The sequence below is a fragment of the Jaculus jaculus genome, chromosome 10, assembly GCF_020740685.1.
Source record: "Jaculus jaculus isolate mJacJac1 chromosome 10, mJacJac1.mat.Y.cur, whole genome shotgun sequence".
NCBI classification, from domain to species: Eukaryota; Metazoa; Chordata; class Mammalia; order Rodentia; family Dipodidae; genus Jaculus; species Jaculus jaculus.
This window is the reverse complement of record NC_059111.1, coordinates 29,747,792-29,775,756: the sequence shown is the minus strand read 5'-3', so window position 1 is coordinate 29,775,756 and position 27,965 is coordinate 29,747,792. Positions and strand designations below refer to the sequence as shown.

The 27,965-nt window shown below is 37.5% G+C and overlaps 1 protein-coding gene across 1 annotated transcript in view; it reads right to left on the bottom strand.

Annotated features, from left to right (window-relative positions):
* Positions 1-27,965, bottom strand: part of Me1 (malic enzyme 1) — a 146,067-nt gene that overhangs the window by 29,147 nt on the left and 88,955 nt on the right. Inside the window, exons 7-8 of the mRNA XM_045160291.1 lie at positions 4,907-5,016; positions 844-941 (exon numbers count right to left, since the gene is read on the bottom strand). Coding sequence (XP_045016226.1) covers positions 844-941; positions 4,907-5,016 — 208 coding nt within the window. The remainder of the gene's footprint in view (positions 1-843; positions 942-4,906; positions 5,017-27,965) is intronic.

Here is a 27,965-nt window from a genome sequence, read left to right as displayed (position 1 = left end):
CCAATGTAAAAGAGAATTTGTGATTTACATTCTGAATACTTTCACATATTCCTATCTACGCATTTCAGTCCTAGTTCATGTATTTTAAGAACAAGCTAAATAAAAACTAACGCAACACATACAGATTTTTACCACTGTAACATAGTATTTTGTTTACAATTACATTAAATTCAAAATTTTAAAGTTTCTTAAAGTTTCTACTTATTGCACTGTATAATTCTGGAGAGGCCTTTGATAGTTTCTTCAAAAGAAAACTAATGTTTTTATCTCTATTATGAATGTGAATTAACTTTTTTCTTTCAAAAGATGATTGACAATGATTATAGGAAGCAACGTAATTTGGCCTTGCTGCAATGTTCTAATAATTTTAAATGTTTTGGTGGTAATGTTAAGCAGTTAGCTGTAATGTATGTCTGATTCAAAATGATTTTTCTTAAAAATACAGTTATAAATGTATGTATGTCAGACTTGTGTGAAATTAATTTTTTTCAAAATAACATCAGAGGATATGATATAGCTTTCCTAAGATATGTTACCTTAATAAAGGTTTTCATATATAATCATACAATAGAAACTTTTCTTCCTATATATCAAGCCTTAATCATGCAAAACAAGGTCTATGGCAACATTTGGTAATCTCAGAAATATAAAGCTGTGAAATGTCTTTGTACCCCAAAGTCTCCTATTAAATGTGACAAAATGCCTCAATACTTAGAGAAACTCCAATAATGTCTATAGTTGTGACATCAATATATATGAAAAATAACTTGAAACCTTGAATAAATGAGTAGATAAAACTAATCATAAACTTAGAAGAACTTAAGCATTATATAAGGTAGGTACCTCTCCAGCTCCTTGGAACAGTATGGTTTGGTCAGATAGCTTGTTCTTGGTTATTCGCAGAGCTGCGAGGAGACCTGCAACTGCAACAGATGCTGTTCCTGAAACAGGCAACAGGTATCTGTCAGTGACGCTCACATTGACCCTACCAAATTCAAAGCCTGTATTTACATCCTCAGGTTACCACAAAGCAGGGTAATGGGTATGGAAAGGGAGCATGTGGTTGTCTCACCCCATCCTTGCATATCAGGCAAATTCTCAGGTTACATTCATGAGCATTTGAAGAGAGCAGCTCACTACTATCCTCGAAAGTGTTCCAGAAAGAAGATCATACCACTTACTTTGATGAAGAAATAAATAAGAGCATGGAAAAATTTTCTTTTTTCTTTTCTGTTTTTGCATGTTTTGTTGTGATTTTTTGAGGCAGGGTTTGTAGTGGTCTCGATTGACCTCCAACTCTTACATAATCAAGGCTGGCTTCAAACTCACAATCCTCCTGCTTAGGCTTCCGAAAGCACGGGGATTACAAACATGTGCCACCATGCCTGGCTTGGGATTGGATCTTCTGTGGATTTTAGTTTAATAAGTTTACTAACTATAAGAATTTAAAGAAATAAATTTTCATATACTTTTCCTCATTTGTAAAATAATTTTATGATACAATACAGAAAGTAACGAGGGCTAATAAATTCTTCCACTTAATTACTTAAAAGGTTTTAAAATCCATTACTAAACTCATCCACACAAAGGAGACACACAGTGAATACTTGCTATGAATGCTGGTGGTGGCTATGATGTTTCTAATATATTTGGAATTTAATATTTCAATTTGAAAAATTTAGTCAATACCAATTGACATCTGATTTTATCACATTTTTAACTGTCTTTGTACCTATGATGTTCCTTGTTAGATTCACAGGTGGTTTTCCTCAGGACACCACCTAACATAGGAATTGAATTTACCTGCTCTGATTACAGGACTCTCCACATATGCTTGTACAGGTCAGAGTAGTTCTCCTGCTTTGAACAAAACCACATAGCCCAGCCTCTTCAGGGTTCATTCTTGAATTGCTGCTTCTTACAGTGCTTTTCATCTGCATGAACATTTTACTCCTTCCTCTCAAGTAACATTCTACCTATCATGTTTCAAGATCACCCAACAGAGCAGGAAAGACTACCTCAATGTTAAATACTTTTATAAGGAAAAAAATGTTAAATACTTTTATAAGGATAAAGCCTAGGTCAGATCAAGTTTGATGAAGTGGTATGTACGCCAAGTACTCAAGATAACTGCCATTTTACCACTAGCGAATTTGTTCTCTTCAATCTTTTATGTGGAAGTTTTTCTTATGGAAAAATTAGGTAGTTATAAGAACATAACAAACTGTAATTGTTGAAGACCAACATGGCTCTTGTGTATTTTACTTAGGAACATGATGTAGAAGACAAAAGTAAAGCTCTTACAATTTGGAATGACCACCGCAATCTTTATAAACTATGAGTAAATCAAATGTTACACAAAACCCACTATTTTATACGTTATACAAAGTGAAAGTATAAGAGGCCGGGGATACAGCTCAGTGGGAACTCTGGTTTAGTGCACACAAGGCCCTGGCTTGACCCTCAGTGCGATCAGAAAGGTGACATGAAAGTCTGTGTAAGGATGTGGCCGATCTGCATAGGAAAGAAGCAGCTGCAGCACTAGCGGACGGCTCCTCCCACCCCCGCCCTTCCTGCTCATGCACCAAGACGCAGTCCTGAGGATGGCTAAGCACAGGGTCTCAAGCTAGTTCTTCCTTGGATTCTTTCCAAGAAAATTGGCCCAAACGTTGATGTAAAGAACTGTACGCTCCTGTCTCTCTCTCTCTGCCTCTTTCTCTCTCTCAATAATTTTTTTTCAAAGTTAAAAAATTTAGGGGTCAGGTATGGTGGCTCACACATTTAATCCCAGCACTCGGGAGGAGGTCGAGGCCACCCTGAGGCTACATAGTGAATTCCAGGTCAGCCTGAACTAGAGTGAGACCCTACCTCGGAAAAAAAAAAGTTAAAAAAATTTAAAAACTTTAAAAAGGGCTGGAGAGATTGATCAGTGGCTAAGGCACTTGCTTGCGTAGCCTAAGGACACATCATATTCGAATCTCCATGTCCCACATAAGCCAGAAGCATAGTGATTCCAGCGTGCAATGTTGCACATGTGTACAAAGGGGCACACACATCTGGATTTCATTTGTAGCAGTTGAAGGCCCTGATGTGTCCATTCTCTCTCTTTCTCCATACATTTTTTTAAAAAGTTAAAAAAAACTCCAAGATTATATGATTCAAAGATTTCTATGGCTTCTACCAACACAGTAAGGTTGAACTAGCAGAAGAGTCAGAGCTGAAGTACTACCAGCAATCCCAGGTTTGTATTATTTGTCTGATTTGAAGTGGGAGTGGACACCTACAGACAGACACAAAATATTCCAAGATAGTGTAATTACAATGTGGTGATGTTTTCATATGGTACTGCCTGATCACTCTACATTAAAGTTCAACATGCTTGAAATTCCGAAGTATTACCCCAGATAAAGCAAAATAATTTTCCTTTACCTACACCAATACCAAACTCTTATATTTGAATATATATTCCATAATATTTCTTGGTGACATAATGAAGTTTCTAATCTGTTTATATAATTAGCTAACAGAATCAGAACAACAGTTTAGCACTCCTGAAAGTAATCTGAACATGATTCTTATAATTCTTGTACATGGCCTGTCACTACCCTGACTTAAATGTCATTGTAAAAAAGAATGAGTAGAAAATTAAAATGTCATAAAGTACATTTGTACAATAAGTAATTACATTAATTTTGGTATTAAAATTAAGTTTTAGAAAATCAGGTAGAGGGAGAGCTTATCCTTGGTGTTAAAGAGGACTTAGCATCATTTAAGACTGAATCTTTCTTAAACTTTTCGAAACTTCTACAAGTCAAGTGTCCCTTTCTCAAAAAGAAAGGGAGGGGCTGAAGAGATAGTTTAGGTTTAAGGCATTTGCCTGTGAAACCTAAGGACCCATGTTTAATTCACTTGTATTCACATAAGCCAGATGCACAAAGTGGCACATGTATCTGGAGTTTGTTTGCAGTGGCTATAGGTTCTGGCATGCTCATTCTCTCTCTTCCTCTCTCTCTCTGCCTCTTTCTCTTCTCTTGGGCTGGAGAGATGGCTTAGCGGTTAAGCGCAGGCCTGTGAAGCCTAAGGACCCCGGTTTGAGGCTCGATTCCCCAGGACCCACATTAGCCAGATGCACAAGGGGGTGCACGCCTCTCGAGTTCATTTGCAGTGGCTGGAGGCCCTGGCACGCCCATTCTCTCTCGCTCTGACTCTCTCTCTCTGTGCCTGTAGCTCTCAAATAAATAAAAAAAAATAAAATAAACAAAAAAAATTTAATAAAAAAAGAAAGGGAGGGGCTGAAGAGATTAATTTAGGTTTAAGGCATTTGCCTGTGAAACCTAAGGACCCAAGTTCAATTCACTTGTATTCACATAAGCCAGATGCACAAAGTGGCACATGTGTCTGGAGTTTGTTTGCAGTGGCTATAGGTTCTGGCATGCTCATTCTCTCTCTTCCTCTCTCTCTCTCTCTCTCTCTCTCTCTCTCTCTCTGCCTCTTTCTCTTCTCTTAAATAAATAAAAAAAATACTTTAAAAAATAAAAACAATTTCAAAAGACAGTACTCATTAGAGTGAGTCTCAAAAAGTTGTGAGTGGATAAGTACACATACTGTTCTGCTCTACATAAGCAGCAATATATTTTTATGTTTCCTCCTCTGCTTAGTCATTATCACTGGGGATCTAATCAGATTTCCGGGAACTCCTTCTTTAGATCATTGATAATGTAGTGTCTTCTAGAATCACACAGTATTTTTCTCAAATATGAATCAAATGAGAAATTATGTGCAGCGTCACCAAACATAACCCCTGGTTTGTAACAGGTACTTAATATATGCCCACTGAATTTGAATAAGCATTGTGAACTAATTTTAGATATCATTCAATGTCCATGTACAGTGAGAATTTTATTACCTTGAATATCATCATTGAATGTGCAATACTGGTTTCGATACTTGCTCAGAAGACGAAATGCATTCATGTTGGCAAAATCTTCAAACTGAATAAGACAATTCATCCCATATCTATGAAAAAAAACATCCATTTTAAAAGAGGCTAGTGAGTTAACATTTTAAAATAAGCCTTTAAGATACCTACAGTAAAGGAAAAACTTTTTTAAAGGTCTTATCTAGTTGTTCATACAAATGTGTAACAGAATATCAGCAAATATTTACTGCATGCTCACCAACCACAGAAAAGTGACTGTATCATTACTGTGAAGTAATACAGAATGACCAAAATTTGGTTCAAAATGTGATTCCTATCCTCAAGAAATTTAAAACTCAGTAGATAAAAACCTCAAGTTAAATGAAAAGTAATTTAAACATTATGTATAAACAAAGAATTATGAGTATTCAGAAACAGATAGCACTTCCAATGGGGCTCACAATCTGGTGATGTAGTGTTTACAAGTTAAGGGGGAACAGAAGCAAAATCACTAAGTTGGAAGGAGAGAAAGAGGAGAAAAATCTGTTTTAAAGGGTCAAAACCCCTAACTGGCTACAGTGAATATACAGGTAAGAGTCCTGCATCCAAGGATTCTCAGAGCACTGAAGTTTAAAACTGCCTTAAAACCACTTGACCATGACAAAACAAAGCTATGGCATCTTTTTGTTTTTCCTCACAATGTCTAAATTTTCAGAACAGAATGTTAAACCTTCTCCTTTTTCAACACTGTTCCTCAACTAAAGCACACTGCAGGCCACACCCTGTCCAGTATCACCATGCAGATGGAGTCAGAGCAGCCCCTAGTAAGCTAACAAAAATCTCTGTAGCTCCGTTATTTTCATCCTGTTTGCTTACATACTGCTATTATACATTTACCATTGACTTTTTTTTTTGGGGGGGGGGTTTCAAGGTAGGGTCTTCCTCTAGCTCAGGCTGACCTGGAATTCACTATGTAGTCTCAGAGTGGCTCATTGATCTTTTTAAAGCTTTATTAAATTCACAAATGAAATAGGGATTGAATCCCTCTCTCCATTCCTTCTTCCTTCTTTTCTCTGTAAGGGCTTTATTATGCACAGATGGGGAAAGGGACTCAGTCCTTGATAGCCACTTTCCTTATGGAAGCCAGGACACTGATAGGCCTCTCTTGGTTCTTCTGGGTTGATGTGTATCCTCACCTTGTCCCAATGAACTTAGGGTCTGTGTGTCCTTGGAGGTCTTGGTTAACTCCACAGCATGCCACATACTTCTCTGATCACATTGCACACAAACTTGGGTGTGCTTGGTGGGGTCCCACTATACCATTGAGCTCACCTGCTCAGGGTCTTTGTCACCTGTAGCCTTTGTGGAGGCCTTGGCCATGGGGCAGTGCAGAGCCATGGCTGCTTCAGTGGTAGCCTAGAGTTTTGTCAATTACTAGTGAAATCTAGCCTTGTTTTCTACGTCTGCATATATTTTTCTATGTCTATGTCATTTGTAATGACTTCTAGATAACAATATGTCCTTTGGTTCACTATTCTGTTGTTGTCATTCTTTCATTTGTTACTTTAATACAAAGCCTTGATGTTTTAGGAAAAGCAGGTTCTATTATATATGCTGCAAATGACTCTCCTTCCTATTTGGTTTTGCCAAAGACATTTTAGATTTTTATGCAGACTGTTCAGTCTTTTTACTTTCAGATTCTGCATACAGATAGCATGCTTTAACAGCCTGTGCTATATTTAATTTATAATCCAACCTTTATTCCAATAGTATCATGGACTTACAAAATAGTTAACTTTAAAATCCATTACTATTTGTACTATTAGGCTATATATCTTTTAATAGATAGATGAAATTTCTATGTTCTACATCAATTGTCCAGCTATATCAGAATCATTAGTTTAGTAGTCTATCCTTTCTGTTTATCACCTGCCACTACAGTGAGATATACAATCGTTTTCCTATTTCACTATACTATTGCTAATGACAACTTCTTTATAAAATATGACACACACACACACACACACACACACACACACACACACACACTTATTTTTTATAACCACTTCATGAAATACCACTGTTATTCCCTCATCTGACAGATGAGAGGATAGGTACACATGATGGTAGGACTCTGTAATGGTGAGTTAACAGTAATGACTGGTCTCCTGATTTTTCTATCTAGAAAGTGTCTGCTTGTGTACTTCTCTAATAACTGTAATAATATGGATAATCAACCTTTGTTCTTTTTATGTATATGTTTGCTGTTTCAGTGGGTTAGGGGAATAGGTTCTGGAATCAAAGCTCCTGAGTATATTCTTGGCACTCTTATATAATGTATAATGTCTTCTACAATACAAACTTTAAAATGCTCAAGAGAGGAATTTAAGAAGACATAAAGGCCTTCCATGCCCATGAACTGGCTTCAATATTGTGGAATAGCTACCTTCCAAAAGCAGTTTCTAGTTTATTAAATCTCCACCAAAATTCCAATCCTATTCTTTACAGACATAGAGAAAAAAAAAATCTTAAAATTCATTTGGGAGCACAAAAGCCCTCAGAAAGTGAAAACAATCCTGTTGAGGGGTGGAGAGAGGGTGATTTGAAGGTATATTATAGTCACAGTAACAAAAACAGACATGTGGATTAGTGGAACAGAACAGGAGATTCAGACATAAATCCAGGCACCCAAAGTACTCACTGGAGATGCCAGGCTCTTTAACAAACAGGGCTGGGAATCTCCATGTAAAAGAATGGAATTAGATCCTATCTCTCACCTTGTATAAAAATAATTTCCACATCAACTTTTCTTTGTGTTTTCCCATCATAAGGATTAACTGAAGCAATGAATATGTATTAATTGCAATGACTACACATGAGTATTCTACAATTAGTAACTTATAAGAGTTATTTAATGGTAACAAAGAAAACATATAAAGTGAAATAAAATCTTCAGAGACCTAATAAAATAGTCATCGTCCTACAGAGTATAGTGAACAACACTATTCTTCAAGAACAAAGTTAAGGCAAAGACAACTTTATATAAACTTACTAAAGGAATTTACAAGGGTATATTTTGGAAAGGAAGAAAACAATCCACTAATAAAAGCTCTTTTTTAACACTTTATGATAAAATGTAGATAAATGAAAGCCATTTTCATCACAAGAAATAGTAATGATACATGAAAGTACTTCTAGACTATGAGAGCGTATTTGACAAACAGCCTCTAAACAAGAACATTCATGCAAGGCAAACCTTTACAGTATAAAGCAACTATTTCAGTGTTGTAGAGATGTTCAAAAGGCAGGAGAATGAAAAGTTTAAAAGTAACGGAGGTGTGAAGATAATTCATGAACAAAAAGTTACTCATACATATGATGCCCTTTTTCATATTTCAAGAAAACTCTAACAAGGTTTATTGAAATTATAAAAATGTCATTCAAGATTGATAAGTAGGCTGGAGTAGATGGTTTATTCAGTAAAGTACTTGTTTCACATGTGTGAGGACCTGAACTCAATCACCAGTGCCCATGTAAATGCTAGGCAAGCCTGTAGCCCCACTGTGAAGAAGTGGAGACACAAAAATAACTGGGGCCTATTGCCATCTGGTGTAGCCTAATTGGTGAGCTCCAGGGCAGTGAGAGAATCTGTCTCAAAAAGAGGTGGATGACATACCTGAGGATGATACCTGAGGCTGTCTTTGACCTCTACACATGCACACATACATGTGCACACACATATACATGTAAACATGTATATACACATATACCACATATACATGCATAAAAATAATTAATAAGAAGCATTTCTATAATTATAAGTTAGCACTCTTAATAATAGTGTTAGTAGTGAAGTAAACTTTGTGGTCACAGCTAAGTACCCAGACAAATATTAGTCGATAATCATCAGATGTTTGTGAGAGTTGCCTTCTAATTCTTTGGTTTCTAAGCTGCCTTCAGAAGGAAGCACAAATCGTATGTTCCTGGAGAGTGCCCTCATATGGCTTGTGCCTGATGTGTCATATTCTGGAGATCTAACAGCATCAGATGATCTGTCATTATGTTCAAGAGAAGAACCTTGTGGTCTCAGTTTGTGAGGAGGAATACAAGCTTTCTCAATTCTATTCCTGGATCTACTACTTACTTGGTTTGGTGGCTTGGGGCTTGTTAGAATTTCTCTGTGGTTAAAATATAATCCCTGCAATATGGTTTGCTTTCAGTGTTTAGGACGCAGTGTGGTGAAACTATAAATTTATAATGTTTCCTAAGTGAATTCTGGGAATAGATATAGGTAGTAAAGTTGTACACAAGACACCTTATCATTTACAAGAAACTATTTCAGAATTATCCCCTGGAGGATACTACATATTAATTTTAGCTCATGACTTTCTTCCACCTGGTAGTTACTTCTGTTTTGGCTCTTATGGATGTAGAGAAAAGCACCATCAATTCATTTTGTGACACATGCTCCACTAGCAGCGTGTAATAAAGAGAAAGCCATGTAAAGGGCACTTTGCTTTGGTCTGAGACCATCTTGTTGGTAGGAAATTAGAAGCAACAGAACTCTTAAAAGTTATCCAGTTCACTTCTACATACAGCTATGAAAAGAACCTATTATTTTATAATCAAAGTAAGACATTAAATAGTATAAATTGTTTAAAAATGTAGCAGATACTATAAAGTTAACAAGCAAAAAGGCCAGAGACTTTGTTCTTTGTAGCCTTGTCAAATCTGGCAACAACCATATGCAGTGACTATTATATCTACAATGTACTAAGTGCCAGACACTATGGTCTAAATTTTAGAGGGATTGCCTCATTTAATTCTCTCCAGAATTCAATAAGAAAGACACTGTCATTATCCACTTAAAAGATGAAGAAATTGGAGTTCCTCATGACTAAGAACTTAGCATTGAGTGAGCTCATGCTGCTTAGAGTAGTGAGGTCTGAACTGAACCATGAGGCTATGGGAACCTGCATATGCTAGGCAAGCCCTCTACCACTGAACTGCATCTCTACCCCTCCTTTTATAGTTTCTTTTTATTTATGATTTTTAAAAATTTATTTATTACAGACAGAGAGAGAGAGGAAGAGAGAGGGAGGGACAGAATGGGTGCAACAGGGCCTCCAGCCATTGCAAACAAACTCCAGAGACATGTGCCACCATGTGCTTATGTGGGACTTAGAATTGAACCTGGGTCCTTAGGCTTTTTAGAATCGAACCTGGGTCCTTAGGCTTTGCAGGCATGTGCTTTAACCACTGACCCATCTCTCCAGCTCTCCTTTTATAGCTTTTAGTTTTGGGTTGGCTCTTGTTTTCCATGCTGTCCTTAAAATCTCTATGTAGCACAGGCAGGCATTGAACTTCTAATCCTCTCTTGACCTCTCATGTAGCAGGTTCAGCTAGGGCCATAGCTTTAACTTCAGCAACCACTGGCTTCCACAGAGCACCAATATAGGGATCAAGTGAATGAAATGAATAGCATATTAAAAATGACAAAGATCACAGTGATAAAATAAGGGAGTCGAAATCTTATCATCAAATCAGCAAGATAGCACTTGTATGCATTTAATGTAGCAGGCACTTTTATTATTCAAAGTACATGTACAGATACTGGTGAAAACATTAGTCTTAGCTGGGTGTGCTGGCACACACCTTTAATCCCAGCACTCCGGAGGCAGAGGCCAGAGGATCACTGTGAGATAGAGGCCACCCTGAGAATTCCAGGTCAGCCTGTACTACAGTGAGATCCTACCTCGAAAAACAAACAAACAAACAAACAAAATCTTTCCTTGATCTTAAAACATTAAGAATTCCCTGTAATCAATTGGACTGAGCATGCTTTCCATCTTTCCTAGAAGTTCAAGAGTACTGATTATTTAAGATATAATTCATACTTAGCACCACACAGCACTCAAGACTGATAACATTGTAACTGACAAATTCCTCAGAGGTAATTCATTCCAAATCATTCATTTTTTATAATGTATTGAAGTTTGAGGGTCTCAATGAATTAAGAAGCAAACAGGAAATATACAGTTTGCTCTTGAAGTACTCACTGGGAATTAGTCTCATTGTGAAGAAAAAGAATACACACACACACACACACACACACACACACACACACACACGCACAAAATCTTAAAAGGACATTTAGATTAAAAACCAAAATCAATAGGGCTGGGGACACAGCTCATGGAAGAGACAGAGTCAGGGGGTCAATCTCCAGTACCACACACACACAGCTGGGTGTGGTGGTGCACGCCTTTAATCCCAGCCCTTGGGAGGCAGAGGTAGGAGGATTGCCATGAGTTTGAGGCCAGCCTGAGACTCCATAGTGAATTCCAGGTCAGCCTGGGCTAGAGTGAGACTCTACCTTGGGGGGAGGGGGGTTTGCAACATACATAAGACTACCTAAATGGTGGGGAAGACAATTTTCATTAACTAAGGTTAATGTGGGCTCTTTGTATGATTCAAATAAGAAGAATGGATGAGTAATAAATCAGAGATGTCTCAAAGACTGTACTGGGTAACATTAATAATGTCACTTTGAAGTACTTCAAAAGATACTAGCTGCTAAATTTCAGAAGATGAACAATCTTAAATGTCAGCATAGTAAAAAATTCTCTCTAGACATGACCCACTCAAATTCAATAGTATGTTAATAACAGAGTTGTTGTTCACTTCTTTATTAATTCACTGTAATATCTCTCTAATTTTCTAGTATTATTTTGTAACAATTAGACATTCTTTTCATTTTTTTGCTGATATTTGCTGATATTTCTTATTTTTTTCATGTAGCCATGGACATTATAAAGATAAGTTATAATCACTCATTCTGTTCTCCTTGTACTTCTACTCATTTTTCACTCATCAGTTGATATATTCTCAAGGGTTTGACAATGAAATACTTGCCTTCCCCACAAATTCACCTTATAAACAAATATGCACTAAAATTTAATCATTTTATTTTAAAAATACTTGTACTTATTTATTTGATAGAGAGAGTGAACAGGGGTACACCAGGGCCTCCTGCCACAGTAAATGAATTCTAGTTGCATATGCCACTATGTGCATATGCCTTTATATGTGTATAGGTGAATTGAACCTTTAATGACTAAGTCATCTCCTGAGCCCTAATCATTTAATTAATTAATTAATTTTTTATTATTTTTTGAGGTAGGGTCTCACTCAGGCTGACCTGGAATTCACTACGTAGTCTCAGGGTAGCCTCGAACTCACAGTGATCCTCCTACCTCTGCCTCCCAAGGGCTGGGATTAAAGGCGTGCGCCACCACACCCAACTCTAATCATCTTATTTTAAAGCAGGTCTATCTCATCTGTTTCCGGCCATTCTAAACAAGAAACTTTGCCTTTTTAAAATTATATTTATTCACTAACTTGTCCAAGCAAGTTCTATGGGCTCATTCCCTGCCCTCACAGAGCTTGAAGCATTGTGGAGAACACACACAGGTAAGTAGGCAGTTTTAGTGTGCAGTGTGGTAAGCACATCTGAAGAGGGAATACAGGACACCATAGCACTTGGCCAAGCATGAGGACTGGGAAGGCTAGCATGCTGAAGCCAACATGGAGTAGGAACCTGCCAAGTGAAGAGAAGGAGAAATCCTGATGCAGAGAGGATACATTCAATGTCTGGGATAAACTAAATCCACAGCACAGTCTAGGAAATGAAATAAATGAAAGCTAACTGAGGCATACACTTTGGAAACAAAGAGGCAAGATCAACAGGGTGAGATTAGGCAGGGTCTTTAATCTGTGTTAGAAAGCCCTCTACTTGCTCTTCAGAGGAGACAAGGCAGGAATGTGATATGATCAGTTTGAATTCTAAACTGTACCTTTGTAAATAGGGTGTAGCATGGATTGTAGATGGTAAGAGTGGACTCAGTAGATTCAGTAAAAGGTGGCTGTATAACTCAAGGCCTGCATCTGAAAATGAGAATGCAGAAAGAGAAAAGTGGATGGATCCAAAAAGTATTTAAGAGACAGAAATGATATGAAAGAATTTAAATGATGAGAAAAAAATCAAGGATGAATTCCAAGATTCTGTCTGGGCAAAATGACAGGTAAAGGAAGACAAGATGATTGGTAAGAAAGTTTGCAAATTCAGAACTGAACATGAAATTTTTAGCTACCTTAGAGATATGTGAGCAATGGAAACTATTGAAACGTGTAAGGGTGCATGAGTTCAGAGAAAGTTCAGAGCCAGAGCAGCTGCAGGCGCAGACAGGGCTTGTGCTACAACTAGGAAGAGGCATCTGAAGTGCTGTGCTAGAAATGAGGATGCTGAGCACCACCGCTGCCAGGGCTGTGGCTCATGGAAACCTCGCCCAGGGCTCCCTCCTGCGCCTGGAGGATAGCACTACTGTGAATGGGCGGAATCATTAGGAGGTGGGGCTTTTTTGGAGGCATGCCAGTGGGAGTTGCCCTTTAAGGTTGGAACCTGAGTCCTTTCTTTTTTTTCACTATGTTTCCCAACTGCTATGAAGTAAGCAATTTCTTCTGCCATGTGCTTCCCACCACAGTTTTCTGTCCCAGCATGGGTCCAGAGGTAGTGAGGTCTAACAGCTCTGGACTGAAACCTCTGAGATGCTGAGCCAAAATAAATCTTCCCCCTTAAGTAAGTTATTTATCTCAGGTATTTTGTCGCGGCAGCTGAAAGTTAACACTCATATATGAATGGCAAGACTTTGAAAACTGAGACAAGAACCAGGAGAAAGTAGCTAAGAAACTGGGAGAAGATAGCTGTGATACATCCAAGTGGCACGAATGCCAAGGAAGTGTGCGCAGAGCCTTTCACAAGATGGAGTACGATTAGTCTGAAGGGGAGAAATGGGAGAACTGGTTTCTTCTCCCAGTCCGAGGTACTGTGTGCCTCACTAAAGCATTATTATTTAAAAGCATTGTAGGTGAGACAGAAGTCATCAAGTGGGAGTGGTTTTGTTTATTTGTTTGTTTTAGTAAAGCAAAGAGTGAAAAGGAACATCCAGTGAAGATGTGTGTGAGGGAACCTGGTAGCAAAGAATGGGCTTCCGAAGGCATGGAAAGTTTCACAGTTGGGTTTAAGGAAATGAGACTTGAATTATGAAAAAACTTGAGACCTGTGAAAAGAATATATCAAAACAGACAAGTATATAAAATACATGGGAAGAGATAAATGAAGTAATAATTTTCATATTTTAATACACAAGCAAACATAACAATAATGTTTGATTTTGTCCAGGGGCCATGATCTCATGCAGAGGTGGGGTGTGGGAAGATGAAGGGGAAAATCACATATTGGCTTCTAAGATAAAGACAGTATGAAGTAGGAGCAAACCCTCAGAGGACCTTGGCTCTATAGGAGTGATCTATGTGTCAACATACCACTATATTTTGATCTTTCATTTCTCCTAGGTACCTTTCCTAATACATAGAAGGCCTTTATGTAAAAGATGCTGAAATTTTGAAAATGATTTTATAGACTCCACATGCAAACTTTCCATAAAGAAAGTAAAGTCTTTTTAATCACATGTATAAATACTTCATGCCTAATATCTATCATGCCATTTACTTCTATAGTTTGCACAGGCTTCCTTCTCTGTTTATTCTAAGGTAACCTGTGAATTTCTAAAAGCAAGGAACTTCCACAAAGCACCAAGAATCTAGTTTTTAGCAACAAAGAAAATTGTGTATTACTCTGCTATAGAATATTAGTTATTAAAATGCCAGTGCTAGGAAAATCACTGGAGGCTATTTAACAAGAAGTTCATAGGAACTTTCAAAAGACAAATCTGCTAGTTATCTGTCACATTAGAGAAAAATAAAACCTGAATGGCCATAATGGTGCAGGCATGGAATCCCAGCCCTGGGAAAGCAGTGGCAGGAGAGCTACTCCAAATTTGTACATAGGGAATTTTAGGCCAGCCAGGGTAACATAGAAAGACTCTGCCTCAAAAAACATAAAAAAAGTAAAAACACTTAAAAAATAAGATAAATTCAAGAATAAAGTCAGGTATAGTAACATATACTTATAATATAGTAAAAATATAGTAGACATTTAATTTGAATATGGGCAACATTTTGCTTCAGATTATATTAGCAGAGTATTTACAGAGAAATGAATCAGAAATTATATACTCAAATCAGTATCTATGTTATCTTTCAGTGTGGCCACTTTCAGACTACACATTTATCTGTGCAACAAGTCCTCAAATACTTTCACAGACAAGTCAGACCAGTTTTATTGCTGTATACTCATATTTTATAGATAATTTTCTTTCCTCCTTTTCTTTACTACCAATGAAAGATTTGAACAAATGTTTTATGCATATAAAAGGCTCCAGATACTGACTTATATCAATATCTTCTTTATTCTATGTTCATGGCATTATTTAAATGTACTGCTATCTATGGGTTGTAGAAACAATTTTCAAAAGACATTCTAAAGGAGCTGTGAACACTGGCCATGATCACTGCAGAGTTACAGAAATTCTTCAGAGACAGCATTTGTTCAGGTACTTTGTTTTTAAGAACCAACCATATTGTTTAATGGTAAAACCTCCCAATCAAAGGAAAAGTGAAGTTAAGGACAATGAAGCATGCCTGTGGTCCTTGCTACTGAGAAGCTGAGGCAGGAGGACAGTTAGTACCCTGGCTCATATAGTGAGACCCTACCTCAAAAATAGTAAAAATGAAAACAAACCTTTGGGTGTATAATTACTTAAACTAAAAGTTTAAAAGTCAATGTCCATTTTTAGCAGAAGTCTGCATACTGCTTAAGATAGCTGAGCTGCGGTCTATACTCAGAGCTAAAAGTAAAAATCGTGTACCTTCAAATCTGCATACATCTGTCAGTAATGAGTTTTGAGTTGTCTATTTGTAACTCCATATTAATAGTATTTATTGTAGTAGTACTGTCCAATACTAACAAAAATGCCAAAATAGTCATGATCCCTGTTTTAGATGTAAGTTCTTTTCTTCTCATATGTCAGTGACCTTGTGAACTATACCAGCCTGTATTTCAGTGGCACTGAAGACCTTTAAGTCCAAACTACTTTGTGACCATTTCTTTTGGCACCTATAGGAGGTATCTGCTCACAAGCCAGTATCTCCCTTTCCCCTTAAAGCAGCTTGATAATTAGTTGCAGTGATTTAATCTAACGAGATAAATGCAATCCATCTGGCAGAGTCCCTGCTTAATTTTAATCATTCTTACGAACAAAACCCAAGATATTTTTGCACTCCCTTTGCATTAAACCATATTTTAGAACTTGGCATTTTGCTGAATGACAAAGTAGGTTTCTATTTTAGCACACATTTTCCAAAGTGTACATCTACCTGCACCACATCAACAATTCCAAAACCTCATCAACAAAACTGATATCCAGGTTACGTTTTAAGCAAGACAGATTATAGGTAGTTTGCCAAATATACTAGTCAAGGAGGAGTGGAAATTTGATCATCACCTGTAAGTTTGTGGTTTTGGCTTTGGTTTTGTTTTGTTTTTCAAGGTAGCATTCTCATTGTAGCCTAGGCTGACCTGGAATTTATTATGTAGTCTCAGGGTGGCCTTGAACTCCTACTACCTCTGCCTTCCAAGTGCTGGGACTAAAGGCATGCACCACCACACCCAGCTAGATATTTGATTTTTTTGGGGGGGGGGATTTTTGAGGTAGGGTCTCACTCTGGTCCAGGCTGACCTGGAATTAACTCTGTCATCTTAGGGTGTGGCCTTGAACTCATGGCAATCCTCCTACCTCTGCCTCCCGAGTGCTGGGATTAAAGGCTAGATATTCGATTTTTGTGGCGCATCTCATGGTTTTCTTTGAGCCTCGGTCCTTAACTGAAACTGCCTAAAAATCCTAACTTTCTCCTAACCAACTGGCAGGTAGGTTTTGCAAGCAAATGCTTTTAATCACTGAGCCATCTCCCCAGCCCTATTTTTCTTTTTATTTATTTACTTTTTAGCCTTTGTTTTTGGTGATTTTTTTGAGGTAGGGTCTCACTCTAGCCCAGGCTGACCTGGAATTCATTACATAGTCTCAGGCTCACCTCAAACTCACTGTGATCTTCCTACCTCTGCCTCCCAAGTGCTGGAATTAAAGGTGTGTGACATCATGCCCAGCATCATCTGTAAGTCAATAACTTTATTTTGGCATGTCACTGAGAAACATCAATTAACACAAACAATTCCTGTGCCCAAACCAACACTTACTAAAAAGAGCATTTGAAAATTCTTCATGAATATCCCTCATCTGAAGTGTTTTGGATTTTGGAAATATATATATATATAGTATTTTAAGATGTCTTTGATATGTGATACAACTCATATTCACCTTAAACACAGTTTATATATAATAATTTTATATAAAATTTTTAGTTTTGAATGTGACCTTTCATAATGTCAAGTATAAAATTTTTCACTTGTGGTGACATGATGACAAACTTCCTATTTTACAATGTTACAGATCTCAGATTTTTGAATTAAAGACCCTGTTCACTTAAATTTTAGTTCTGTCTCTGTCACAGGTTGAATCTTTAAAGTAAAGATCTGTCCTTCCACCATCCTGATGAGATTTCCTTTTTAATTCTGAATAAATAAAAATAATTAGCAAAATATGCTTGAGAAAAAAAAAAAAAAACAGCCAAACAATCCCAGGACACCTGTTACTATACAAAATATTTAGGTTTTGATAAAGTCTGACTATCACCAACCTGATCAATGAAAGAGAAAGAAATACAAATCTGTTATTTTGGGCTGGAGAGATGGCTTAGTGGTTAAGCACTTGCCTGTGAAGCCTAAGGACCCCGGTTCGAGGCTCGATTCTCCAGGACCCATGTTAGCCAGATGCACAAGGGGGCGCACGCATCTGGAGTTCGTTTGCAGTGGCTGGAGGCCCTGGTGTGCCCATTCTCTACCTATCTGCCTCTTTCTCTGTCTGTTGTTCTCAAATAAATAAATAAAAATGAAAAAAAATAAGTATTTTAAAAAATCTGTTATTTTTTCTGGAAAATATAATCAGATAAAAGTTTTGCTTTGTCTGATAAAAGTTTTCAGAATAAAGGTGTATCTACTAATATTCTACATGTAGGTAACACTGAAGAATACTAATGACAGCATGTGAGAAGCATTCTTCACAGGCTTTCATCCAATGCCTAGTAATACTAGAGACATCATAGGCTGCCATCCCAGGACACCAAGAGAACATATGGGAACTGAGATGAAAGCAAGTCCTCCCCTGATGAACCTTCCTGGCACTGGAAAGTGCTATGGGGCTACTAAGTGACAATGGTCACCAACAGCATGAATAAGCAGGAGACCCTGAAAACTAGGCAACCCATCAAACAAACAAGCAGCACTCACTGTGCAATAGTGGCATACAGCTTATGGGGCTAACCAACTGTCCTTCACTTGTACACAAGGAGAGAGCTCATATCTGGTTCTAGGAACCAAGTCAGCACCCCATGGTCAGGAAACTCACAACCCCCACAGAAAAGCCCCATTGTTCTCTGGACAAACTTCTTAAAAAAGCTGCTCACATTCTTGGTTAGAAAATTTGTTTTATGTTACAGATGCAGAGGATACTAGGGAGATCCAAGACCCACCAATTCAATAAGAAAAGATAGTTTACTGCTCACTACTTCTCCCACATTCACCTGGGTCCAGGAGAAACCACAGAGGAAGCAGCAACACAAGAACTGCTCTCAATGACAGCCTGACTGCCACCTCTAGAGAAATACCAACAAACATAGAGGTGAGCTGAAACATAAACATAAACAGAAATGCAGAGGCTACAGAGAACTCAATAATAAAAACAAACTGCTAACCCACCCAGGGCCCAGGGATTGTTGCAGAAGAGGGGGGCTATAATCTATGTAAAATAAATTTATAGATATGTAAATTGAAAAAAAATAAAAGAAACATGCCTTTTCAAGTGCAACATAATGGATTTCACAGTCTATAAATACTAGACTATTCTAATAGATTACTGTATAGAAGTATGGACAGTCAAACAATGACAAAATTTTCTAATACAACACACAAGTCAAGTTATAACCAGTTCTCATTTCTGGATTGGCTTTCCCACCAACCCTTGAAGTACATTTCTCAAACATACCCACCTATTCAACCTTGATTTATGAATAATCTCTAGAAACTTAGAATATATAGCCCCAAATTTATCTACAAAGAAAAAAACTGGAAAATAAGTTTCAACAGCTAAAATGTACTTTGTCTGCATATTTGTTCTTAAAGTCCAGGCTAGTAAGCATTTGGAGGAGCATCAAGACTTCCAGAATGACCCAGGCAACAGATTATAACAAGGAGAGTCTAGTTCCATTTTTGGTTTTTAGAATGTTATTCTGGATAAATGTAAACTTCTAGAATATACAGGTGCTTATAAAATGAAGGTCTCCATTACTTTCTTTTCTGTTTCATTCCAAATATGTGCAGTTACTCATAGCAAGAAAAGTAAGGTCTGTATTATTCCAAAATCCTATGCGGACCGTAAACCAGAGGTCTAGGTCTACTGAGTATGCCGTGCATCTGTACAAATAGATCATGTATCTCATTCTTTAATCCACCCAAGAGAAATTTTTTAAAAAGATAGAAAAAAATTTTTAAATGGTGCTGGAGCCAGGTATTAAAAGGTATTACATGCCTTTAATCCCAGCACTTGGGAGGCAGAGGTAGGAGGATCGCCATGAGTTCAAGGCCATCCTGAGACTATATAGTTAATTCCAGGTCAGCCTGAGCTACAGTGGAACTCTACCTCAAAAAAAAAAAAAAACAACAACAAAAAATGGTGGTTATGCAAAGAGAAAAATACCTGTTCTCTAAGTACAAAGTGGGACATGAAAACACGTCAATGGATTTGTATAATAAACTTCCATTTGCTCTTCTAACCCACACCCACGCACGTGCACGCATACACACACATACACCTCCCCCCACACACATGCATTTGTAAAATTGTTGTTTATCTGGTTATACCTTAAAGGCCACATGTCTTAAATCACCTCTTCACACACAAGTGTTCACTAATACTCCAGAACAGGTCGGGTTCCACATTTATGATTTAATGATCTACTCTATTTCACATACCATCTTCTCTCTAAAATCTCTTTGAATTAAACAAACAGCTAGATATACAGGCAAATTCTATTTTATTAGGACATTTTCCTGTGGTTAAAGCAAATATTCTGTCCCTTCAATGATTAAAAACACCTGAGGAAATAGGTTCCTCAGAACTGTGTGCCACAGAACATTAACTAGGATTCTGCAAAAATAAGCAATCCTGACCAAATGGTATGTAAACCACTAAGAGAATCAAAACACAATGTTTTACTCAGCATTTGAATTCTCAGAACTATGACATGTTGCTCTAAACTAATCATCTCTGAAAACAGGATGAATGATATGGGAATTCCTCACACACATTTAACCTTTTCACAGCCCAAAAGAGTTGAAAAGAACACCAAAAAGACCTGTCTATGCAACTCCTAAAATAGGGAAAAGTTCCAAGCTGTCTCAAATTTTATAATAAAGAGCATAGACACTGGAAGAATAACAATTCTATATTATTAAATAAAATAAAAATGTCCCTCTTACAGAAAAATGTTAAAAAGACAAAACATCTATGTGTCATGAAAGCCAAAGAGTTTAATTGATTTCAAAAGAGAAAATGCTGGGCTAGGCTAAGGGGAAATAAAAAACATTTAATTAGGGACTTTATAGCAAAATTTCAGAAACAACCTTAAACTGTAATACAAAGTAAAAATAACCTCAACAAGGAATGGCCCAGTTGGAGGTATTCCACATTCCCACTTAAAGATTATTTGCCGTGACAGCTCTCTTGTCAAAGCTAGACTTATTAAGTAGTAAAAATAATTTTTCTCCTCTTACCACTAAAATTTTTTGAAATTAAGTAGAATGATAACCTATAATAAGTCTCATGAGTAAGCCAGGTTCTCTCTCCTAGGGATGGCTCCTTCTCTCAGGTCGTGAATGAAAACAGGTATTTGTAGCTTAATGTGAGAAAAGGAGAATGGAACAACTGAGTCACACAGTTTTTGAAAGCCAGCAATACTTGCCTCAAATCACAAGCACATGTGGCGTGAAGAAGCCCTTACTTTCTTTTCTCATGTGAACTGTATTAGTCACTTTATTTTACCATGAGTTGATAACAGTCACATTTTGTGGATTCTGTGGTATCCAGAAAGAAGGATATGGTTTATGTTTTCAAGGCCTCCATTAAGAAGAAACTTGGCAATGGAAGAGAATAATCAGCAGGTTGCATGTCAAAATACCTAATGTAAGACATATACAGTCTCCACATGCCATGTAACATAAAGACAGTATAAAGTACAGGAAGTTAAATTTCAGGTGAAAATTCCCCTAAGAAAAATACAGTATAGTAAAAATAATACTTAAAAAAACAATATGGACATCATTAAAATAACTTGCAAAGATTTAAGCACGAGTGCTATTCTCAGTGTTATCCTGACAAGCAGCTCCAGGGAGGTGAAGATAGACATGGAGGACACTTAAAACTCATCAACTTTTCCACCCCTTCTTCTGCAAATTTCCCTGAACTATGTTGGGTTCATTTTAGGTCTGCTTCACTGTTGAAATCTTGGGAGCTTCTGTGTCTCTGGATATCTGGTTTGGTAGGGGTTGATTGTTCTCTGTGTCTATCTCCTTCACTATTGTGCTGGTTCCTGGTTTGCCAATGTCAGAGCCACACGTTGGATCATAGCACATAGAGACATTTTCTCCTACCCAAAATTGATGGCTAACCCCACAATGCACAACCCATATACCCCAAAAAGGAGGGTCTCTGTGGAGGGGGGGAGGGCAGAGAGGAGGCTATCAATGGTACCAACTTGACTGTATTCACTGAGTACAAAAAATTTAAATAAATGAATAAAATATTTTAAAAAACTCATCTAAGCAGAAACCTAGAGATTGTAGAGCTCAACACACCCACCAAAGTTTAGGGAACATCATGGATGGGGGGGCAGGAAGATTGTAAGAGTCACAGGTGGGAAGGAATATCCTAAGGCATTGTCCCCCATCAGGGACTGATTGATGCATTCATCACTCCATGGGGAACACTAATGACCCCAATGAGGAGGGCCTTCAGTGGAATGGAGGTTGGGAAAAGGGGATATAAAAAGATAACAGAAGGGGAATGTGACCCAACATGTGACTTATTCATAAAGTTCATAATTAATAAAAAATTAAATAACTTGCCAGATATATTAAATGTATTATGTATCCCTGATGGGGCAACCAAATAAATAAACAACCTGATAAAAATTTACCTTAAAATAACAGACACAAGTATTCATATTGTCATGAAATCCTAACAAAAGATAACATTGTTTTTTGAAATGTAACATACCATTTTGAACCTCTTTTATAAATATTTTGATTATTTTTTATATTATGATATGCGTGTGCTTATGTATGTGTGAGAGTGCAGGAGCACACAGGTCATGGCACACATGTGGAGTTCAGAGGACACTTCAAGTGTTGATCCTTGACCTCCACCTTTGTTTTGCAAGGCAGGGTCTCTTGTGGTTCACTGCTGAGTACACCGGGATAGCTGGCTTATGTGCTTCCGGGACTCTCCTGTCTCCATCTCCCATCACACTATAGGAGTAATGGGATTTCAGATGCTCACCACTGCATCTGGCTTTACTTGGTTCCTAGGATATAAGCTCATCTCATCACACTTGTACAGCAAGTGCTTTTCCAGCTTTCAATATTACAAACCATACTTATTCAAATGAAAGAAAAGTAGTTGTACTAGACAAAGCAAGAAATCAGAACTAGATTCAGACATGGGAGAAATTTTGGATAATCAGACTGTGAACTTAAAATAACTATGACTATTATACTACAAACTCAAATGGAAAAAATGGACAGCGGGAAGGAACATATGGGTAATGTTAGCAAAGATGGAAACCTTAAGACTCAAAAGGACAGGCTAGAAATCAAAGCCATCATAACAGGACTGAAGATTGCCTTTGATGGCTCGTCAGCAGAGCAAGCATAGTGGAGAAAATAGTAAGTAAGCCTAAAACAATGCTCAAAACCTCACCAAACTGAAACACAAAGAGAAAAAACAAAAGGAAAACGGAGTTGTCAAGAGCTGTGGGACAATTACAAAAGCTGTGGAGCATGCCTATGAGAACATCAGAAAGATCAGTAACAGAGGCAGTCCTAGCAGCAGAATGACTGACTATGAATGTTGTACAAAATTAATGACAGATACCAATACAAAGATACAAGAAGCCCAGAAAACATAAAATGGCAATTTTTAAAAAATCCGCATGTACAAGGGGGCGCATGCGTCTGGAGTTCGTTTGCAAAGGCTGGAAGCCCTGGCACACCCATTCTCTCTCTCTCTCTCCCTCTGTCTTTCTCTCTGTGTCTGTCACTCTCAAATAAAAAAATAAATAAATAAAAATCCGCATGTAAGTATATGAAATACAAATTGCAGAAAATTGAAGACAAAGCGAAAATATTTAAAGAAACCAGAAGGATAAAATTGCATTCTACCAACCCAGCAAGGACAAGGAATGCATCAGACTTCTCTTCAAAATCATGCAATCCAGAGAATAAAGTGAAATATTTTAAAAGAAAACTCCTCACTCTCCAACAATTGTTAATCAGTGCAATTAGCTTTCAAAAGTTCAGGAAAATAAAATAAAAATAAAATAAAAATAATAATAATAATAAAATAAAAATAGGAGAAATAAAAAATATTCTTGAACAAACATAAATTGAGGGCCTTTGTTGGAATGTTTAAACAAGTTTTTCAAAGAGAAGGAAAATGATATAGGTAGGAAAATATGTCAGATATTGAAACCATATAAGAAAGAGGACAGAGAAGGAATAAGTGAAGGTAAAATATAATCCCCTTCATTCCTCAGTTGACTAATAGTGGTTTGTTCAAAATAACAGTTGTAACAATGTATTTGGTGATAATAGCTTATAGATAAGTAAAATAAATGGTAGTGATTTTAAAAGGAGCAGCTGGGAGGAATTGGCCATACTGCTAATAGGATACCTGTACTGCTCCTTAAGGAGGATATTACCATGTTATTTTAAAGTGGACTTAAACTCAATGTTATAAATTAGCTATATATTGCAAACTCTGGGGCAACCACTGAACATTTTTTTTTTTTTTTACTTAACTGGTAGGCTTAAACAAGAGAGAGAATGACTATAGAGTTTAAAACAATTTGTGTATGTGTGGTGCGCGCGTGTGTGTGTGTGTATGAGAGAGAGAGAGAGAGAGAGAGAGAGAGAGAAGAAAGAGACTGGATGCAGGTGCACAAATATACATACGATATATATGGTCCATCATTGACCAATGTGCTTTTGGCAAGTAAAATGTGCTCTTTAGAGATATTAGAGAGAGTATAAATGATACATAAGGGGGTGATATGACAGAAAGACTATGTTCATAAGCCAGATCAGAAAAGGATTTATATGTAGGTAAAAACAAATAAAAAAGGGACAGATGTAAGTTTATAAAGAATGCTAAAATGATACACTCCAGACATAGTTGCTGAGATGAAGACAAACAAAATGGTCAAGTTAGGCTGTGGTAGTAGAAGTCGGGTTGTGGTTATAGAAACGGACTAATGAGATCACAGAACTGTATGGATAGCTTTAGTAACAAATCTGTTTTAGAGATAAATGCACAGGACAATAAGGGGGTAACAAAAGATGCTAAAGAAATGGCTGTCATTTTTGCTTTGGAATCTTGTGGAATATTCTAGAACAGTTAATATTGTACAGCTGCTTTAATAGAGAAGAGAGAGTCAAGGACTGGTCTACTTGATTAGCATAAATGATTTGTGTAAGGTTACATCTTGTAATATTTTCAAAACTTCAATAGTTTTGCTAAGTTTTACTTTGAACATAACTTTTACTATGAACTTCCTTTGAAGGCAACTATAAAATTCAAATGTAGAATAGGAAATAAGTTGCAAGACAAACTAGAAACTTCTTTCTCTTGTGTTAACTGCCTTGCTAACTATTGTTTGAACTGTGTGGAATAAATTGTGCAGCAAGGAGAGCTAAAGTTTGTACAAACAATGCTTTATTTTTATTTTTTACTTATTTGAGAGAGAGTTAGAGAAAGAAAAAGACAGAATGGGGCGGGGGGGCGGTGATGGGCACATCAGGGCCTCAAGCGACTGCAAACTCCAGAACCTTGTGCAGATGGCTTACGTGGGTACTGGGGAATAGAACCTGGGTACTTCAGCTTCGCAGGCAAGTGCCTTAACCACTAAGCTATTTCTCCAGCCCCCAAACAATGCTTTAAAATGCTGAATGAGAAGCTTATTCTTCCGGGTCAAATGTAATGAGATGATGTGATGATTACTACCTTCACTGATTCACAAAGATTACAGCATCACCACATCACTGCATCACAAACTCTGCATTTCACAGGTCAGAAGACTTAAGGGTGTTTAATTCTAAACTCATTTTTCCACATAAGGCAGAAAAGCTTATGCCCTTAAGCACATGTTCCTATGGAGTCAGTACGACAGGCCACAAAATACTAACTACAAAACCATTAGAAATGCCAGCCACTGAAGCAGATTTAAAATGCACCCAAAATGGCTCAGAGAATTTTGCGGAAGAGGGGGTGGAAAGATTGCTAGAGCCACGAGTTGGGACATTATGCACAGAGTCGTTGCCTCTCCCCCATAATTAACTGCTGCCCTCCCAATGCATGACCCACAATCCACATGGGGTTGACCTGCACCCCAGAGAGGAGGGACTCTCCGGAAAGGGGGCAGGGAAGAGGGAAAGGATGGTACCAACATGTGTTGTTTACATACTAAGTATGTCCATATCTAATAATTTTTTTTTTTTTTGGTTTTTTGAGGTAGGGTCTCACTCTAGCTCAGGCTGACCTGGAATTAACTCTGTAGTCTCAGGGTGGCCTTGAACTCACAGCTATCCTCCTACCTCTGCCTCCCAACTGCTGGGATTAAAGGCATGTGCCACCATGCCCAGCTCTAATAAAAATAAATTTTAAGTAATGCCAGCTACTGAGTGGTTCTTATGTGCAAGTTAGTGCTCCTTTTACATTCACTATTCTATTTTGGGGTAATTCTAATTATTAAGTGTTCCAGATATACTAAGCTAAATTATTGTCCTTTGCCATCCTTCCTGGGAAATACAATTTATGGTCACAGTGGAGCTGGAGAGATGGCTCAGCAGTTAAAATGCTTGCCTGCAAATTCTAATGACCTGGATTCAATTCCCCAGTACCCACATAAAGCCAGATGTGCAAAGGGACACATGCCCTTCTGCAATGGCTAGAGGCCCTAGCATACTGATTCATTCTCTCTCTCTCTGTTTCTTTTCTCTCTGTCTCTTCTTGAAAATAAACAAATAAAGGCTGGATGAATGACTTAATGGTTAAGTCCCTTGCCTGTAAAGCCAAAGGACCCAGGTTTAAGTCCCCAGGACCCACATAAGCCAGATGCCCAAGGTAGCACATGCAACTAGAGTTCATTTGCAGTGGTTGGAGGCCCTGGTATACCATCCCCCCATCTCTCTCTCTCTCTCTCTCAGACAAATAAAAATTAAAAACTATTCAAAAGACCAAATAAACAAATAAATTTAAAATTTATAGTCATGGACTGGAGAGATGGTTCAGTCAGTAAAGGCACTTGCTTGCAAAGCCTGATGGCCTGGGTTTGCTTCTCCAATGCCCATGTAAAACTAGATGTACACAGTGACACATGCATATGGAATTCATTTGTAGTGGCAGGGGCCCCAATGCACCCATTCTATCATTTTCTCTCTCTCTTTCCCTTCTCCCGCCTTTCCTTCATCTCTTTCTCTCTCCCTGAATAAATAATATTAAAAATTACAGTTACTATTTACAATGCTAAATAAAAGTAACTTTGTGTTTGTTTATTACTTCAATCATCATAACAACCCAATAGAGTTCTGTTATTATTTCTCCCAATTTACAGGGCAGAAAACTAAGCTTTAGAAAAGGCAAATGATCTTCCTAAGGTTACAAATGTAGTAGATGGAGATAAAGATTGAGTATAAAGTCAAGGTTTCACTCATCAGGTTTTACTGAGTCATGGCTTCATAGGCTGACTAAATCACATTTTTAAACTTCCTGTTCTGTACATACAGTGAAGAAAGAAATGTCATACTATAAGGTATATGAAGAAATGGACAGCAAACCTACCAAAAGAAACATGTATCCAACATGTGTCAGGGATGAAAAGCCTGTTTTCCATGTGATTTTCTTCCCATCCCAGTCTAGCCACATTGACTGACTGTAAACATACCAGCTGTGTCTTCTTTCTTAGTTCACACATGAGACACAGTGTGTCTAGTACCCTGTAGTGTGGATACTGCTCTAATGAGGGAGAGGAAAAAGGGTCACCATCTGTGCATGCCACAAAGAAAAGCTATTTTGAAAATTTATCACCACATCAAGGAGCCATGGTCTGTTAACTTTGGTTTGTTTAACAGTTTGTGAGGTGAAAATAACAGTGAAATGACTGAACAATGAATTAACCAAATGTGATGACCTTGGTAATATGAATGATTATTGTTGTTCTGTGTTGGTTATGGAAAATTCTTTTTTTGTTTTGCTTTGAGACAGAGTCTTACTGGGAAGCCAGATTGTCTTTGAATTCACAGTCCTCTAGCCTCAACCTTCTGAATGCTGAGAGTATAGGTATGTGCCAACAAATGCAGCTTTGATTACAGTAAACTTTATAGAAATTTTATTATATTCTTAAATCACAGAACTGTGCAACATATTGGGTTGAAAATTACTTGCCAGAAACTTGCATTAAATATAGTTAGATGCAACATACCAACTGAAAATGAATTTGCAACTCCTCAAGGGACAGCCTGTTCCTGAGGCCTGAGAGTACCAGGCACCCATCACTTACCATGACCTATGCCTCTTCTTTCTACATGAAAATGATACCAGTAAGTCATCAGGAATGAGGCAGGTTAAATGTAACTCTGTAGGGC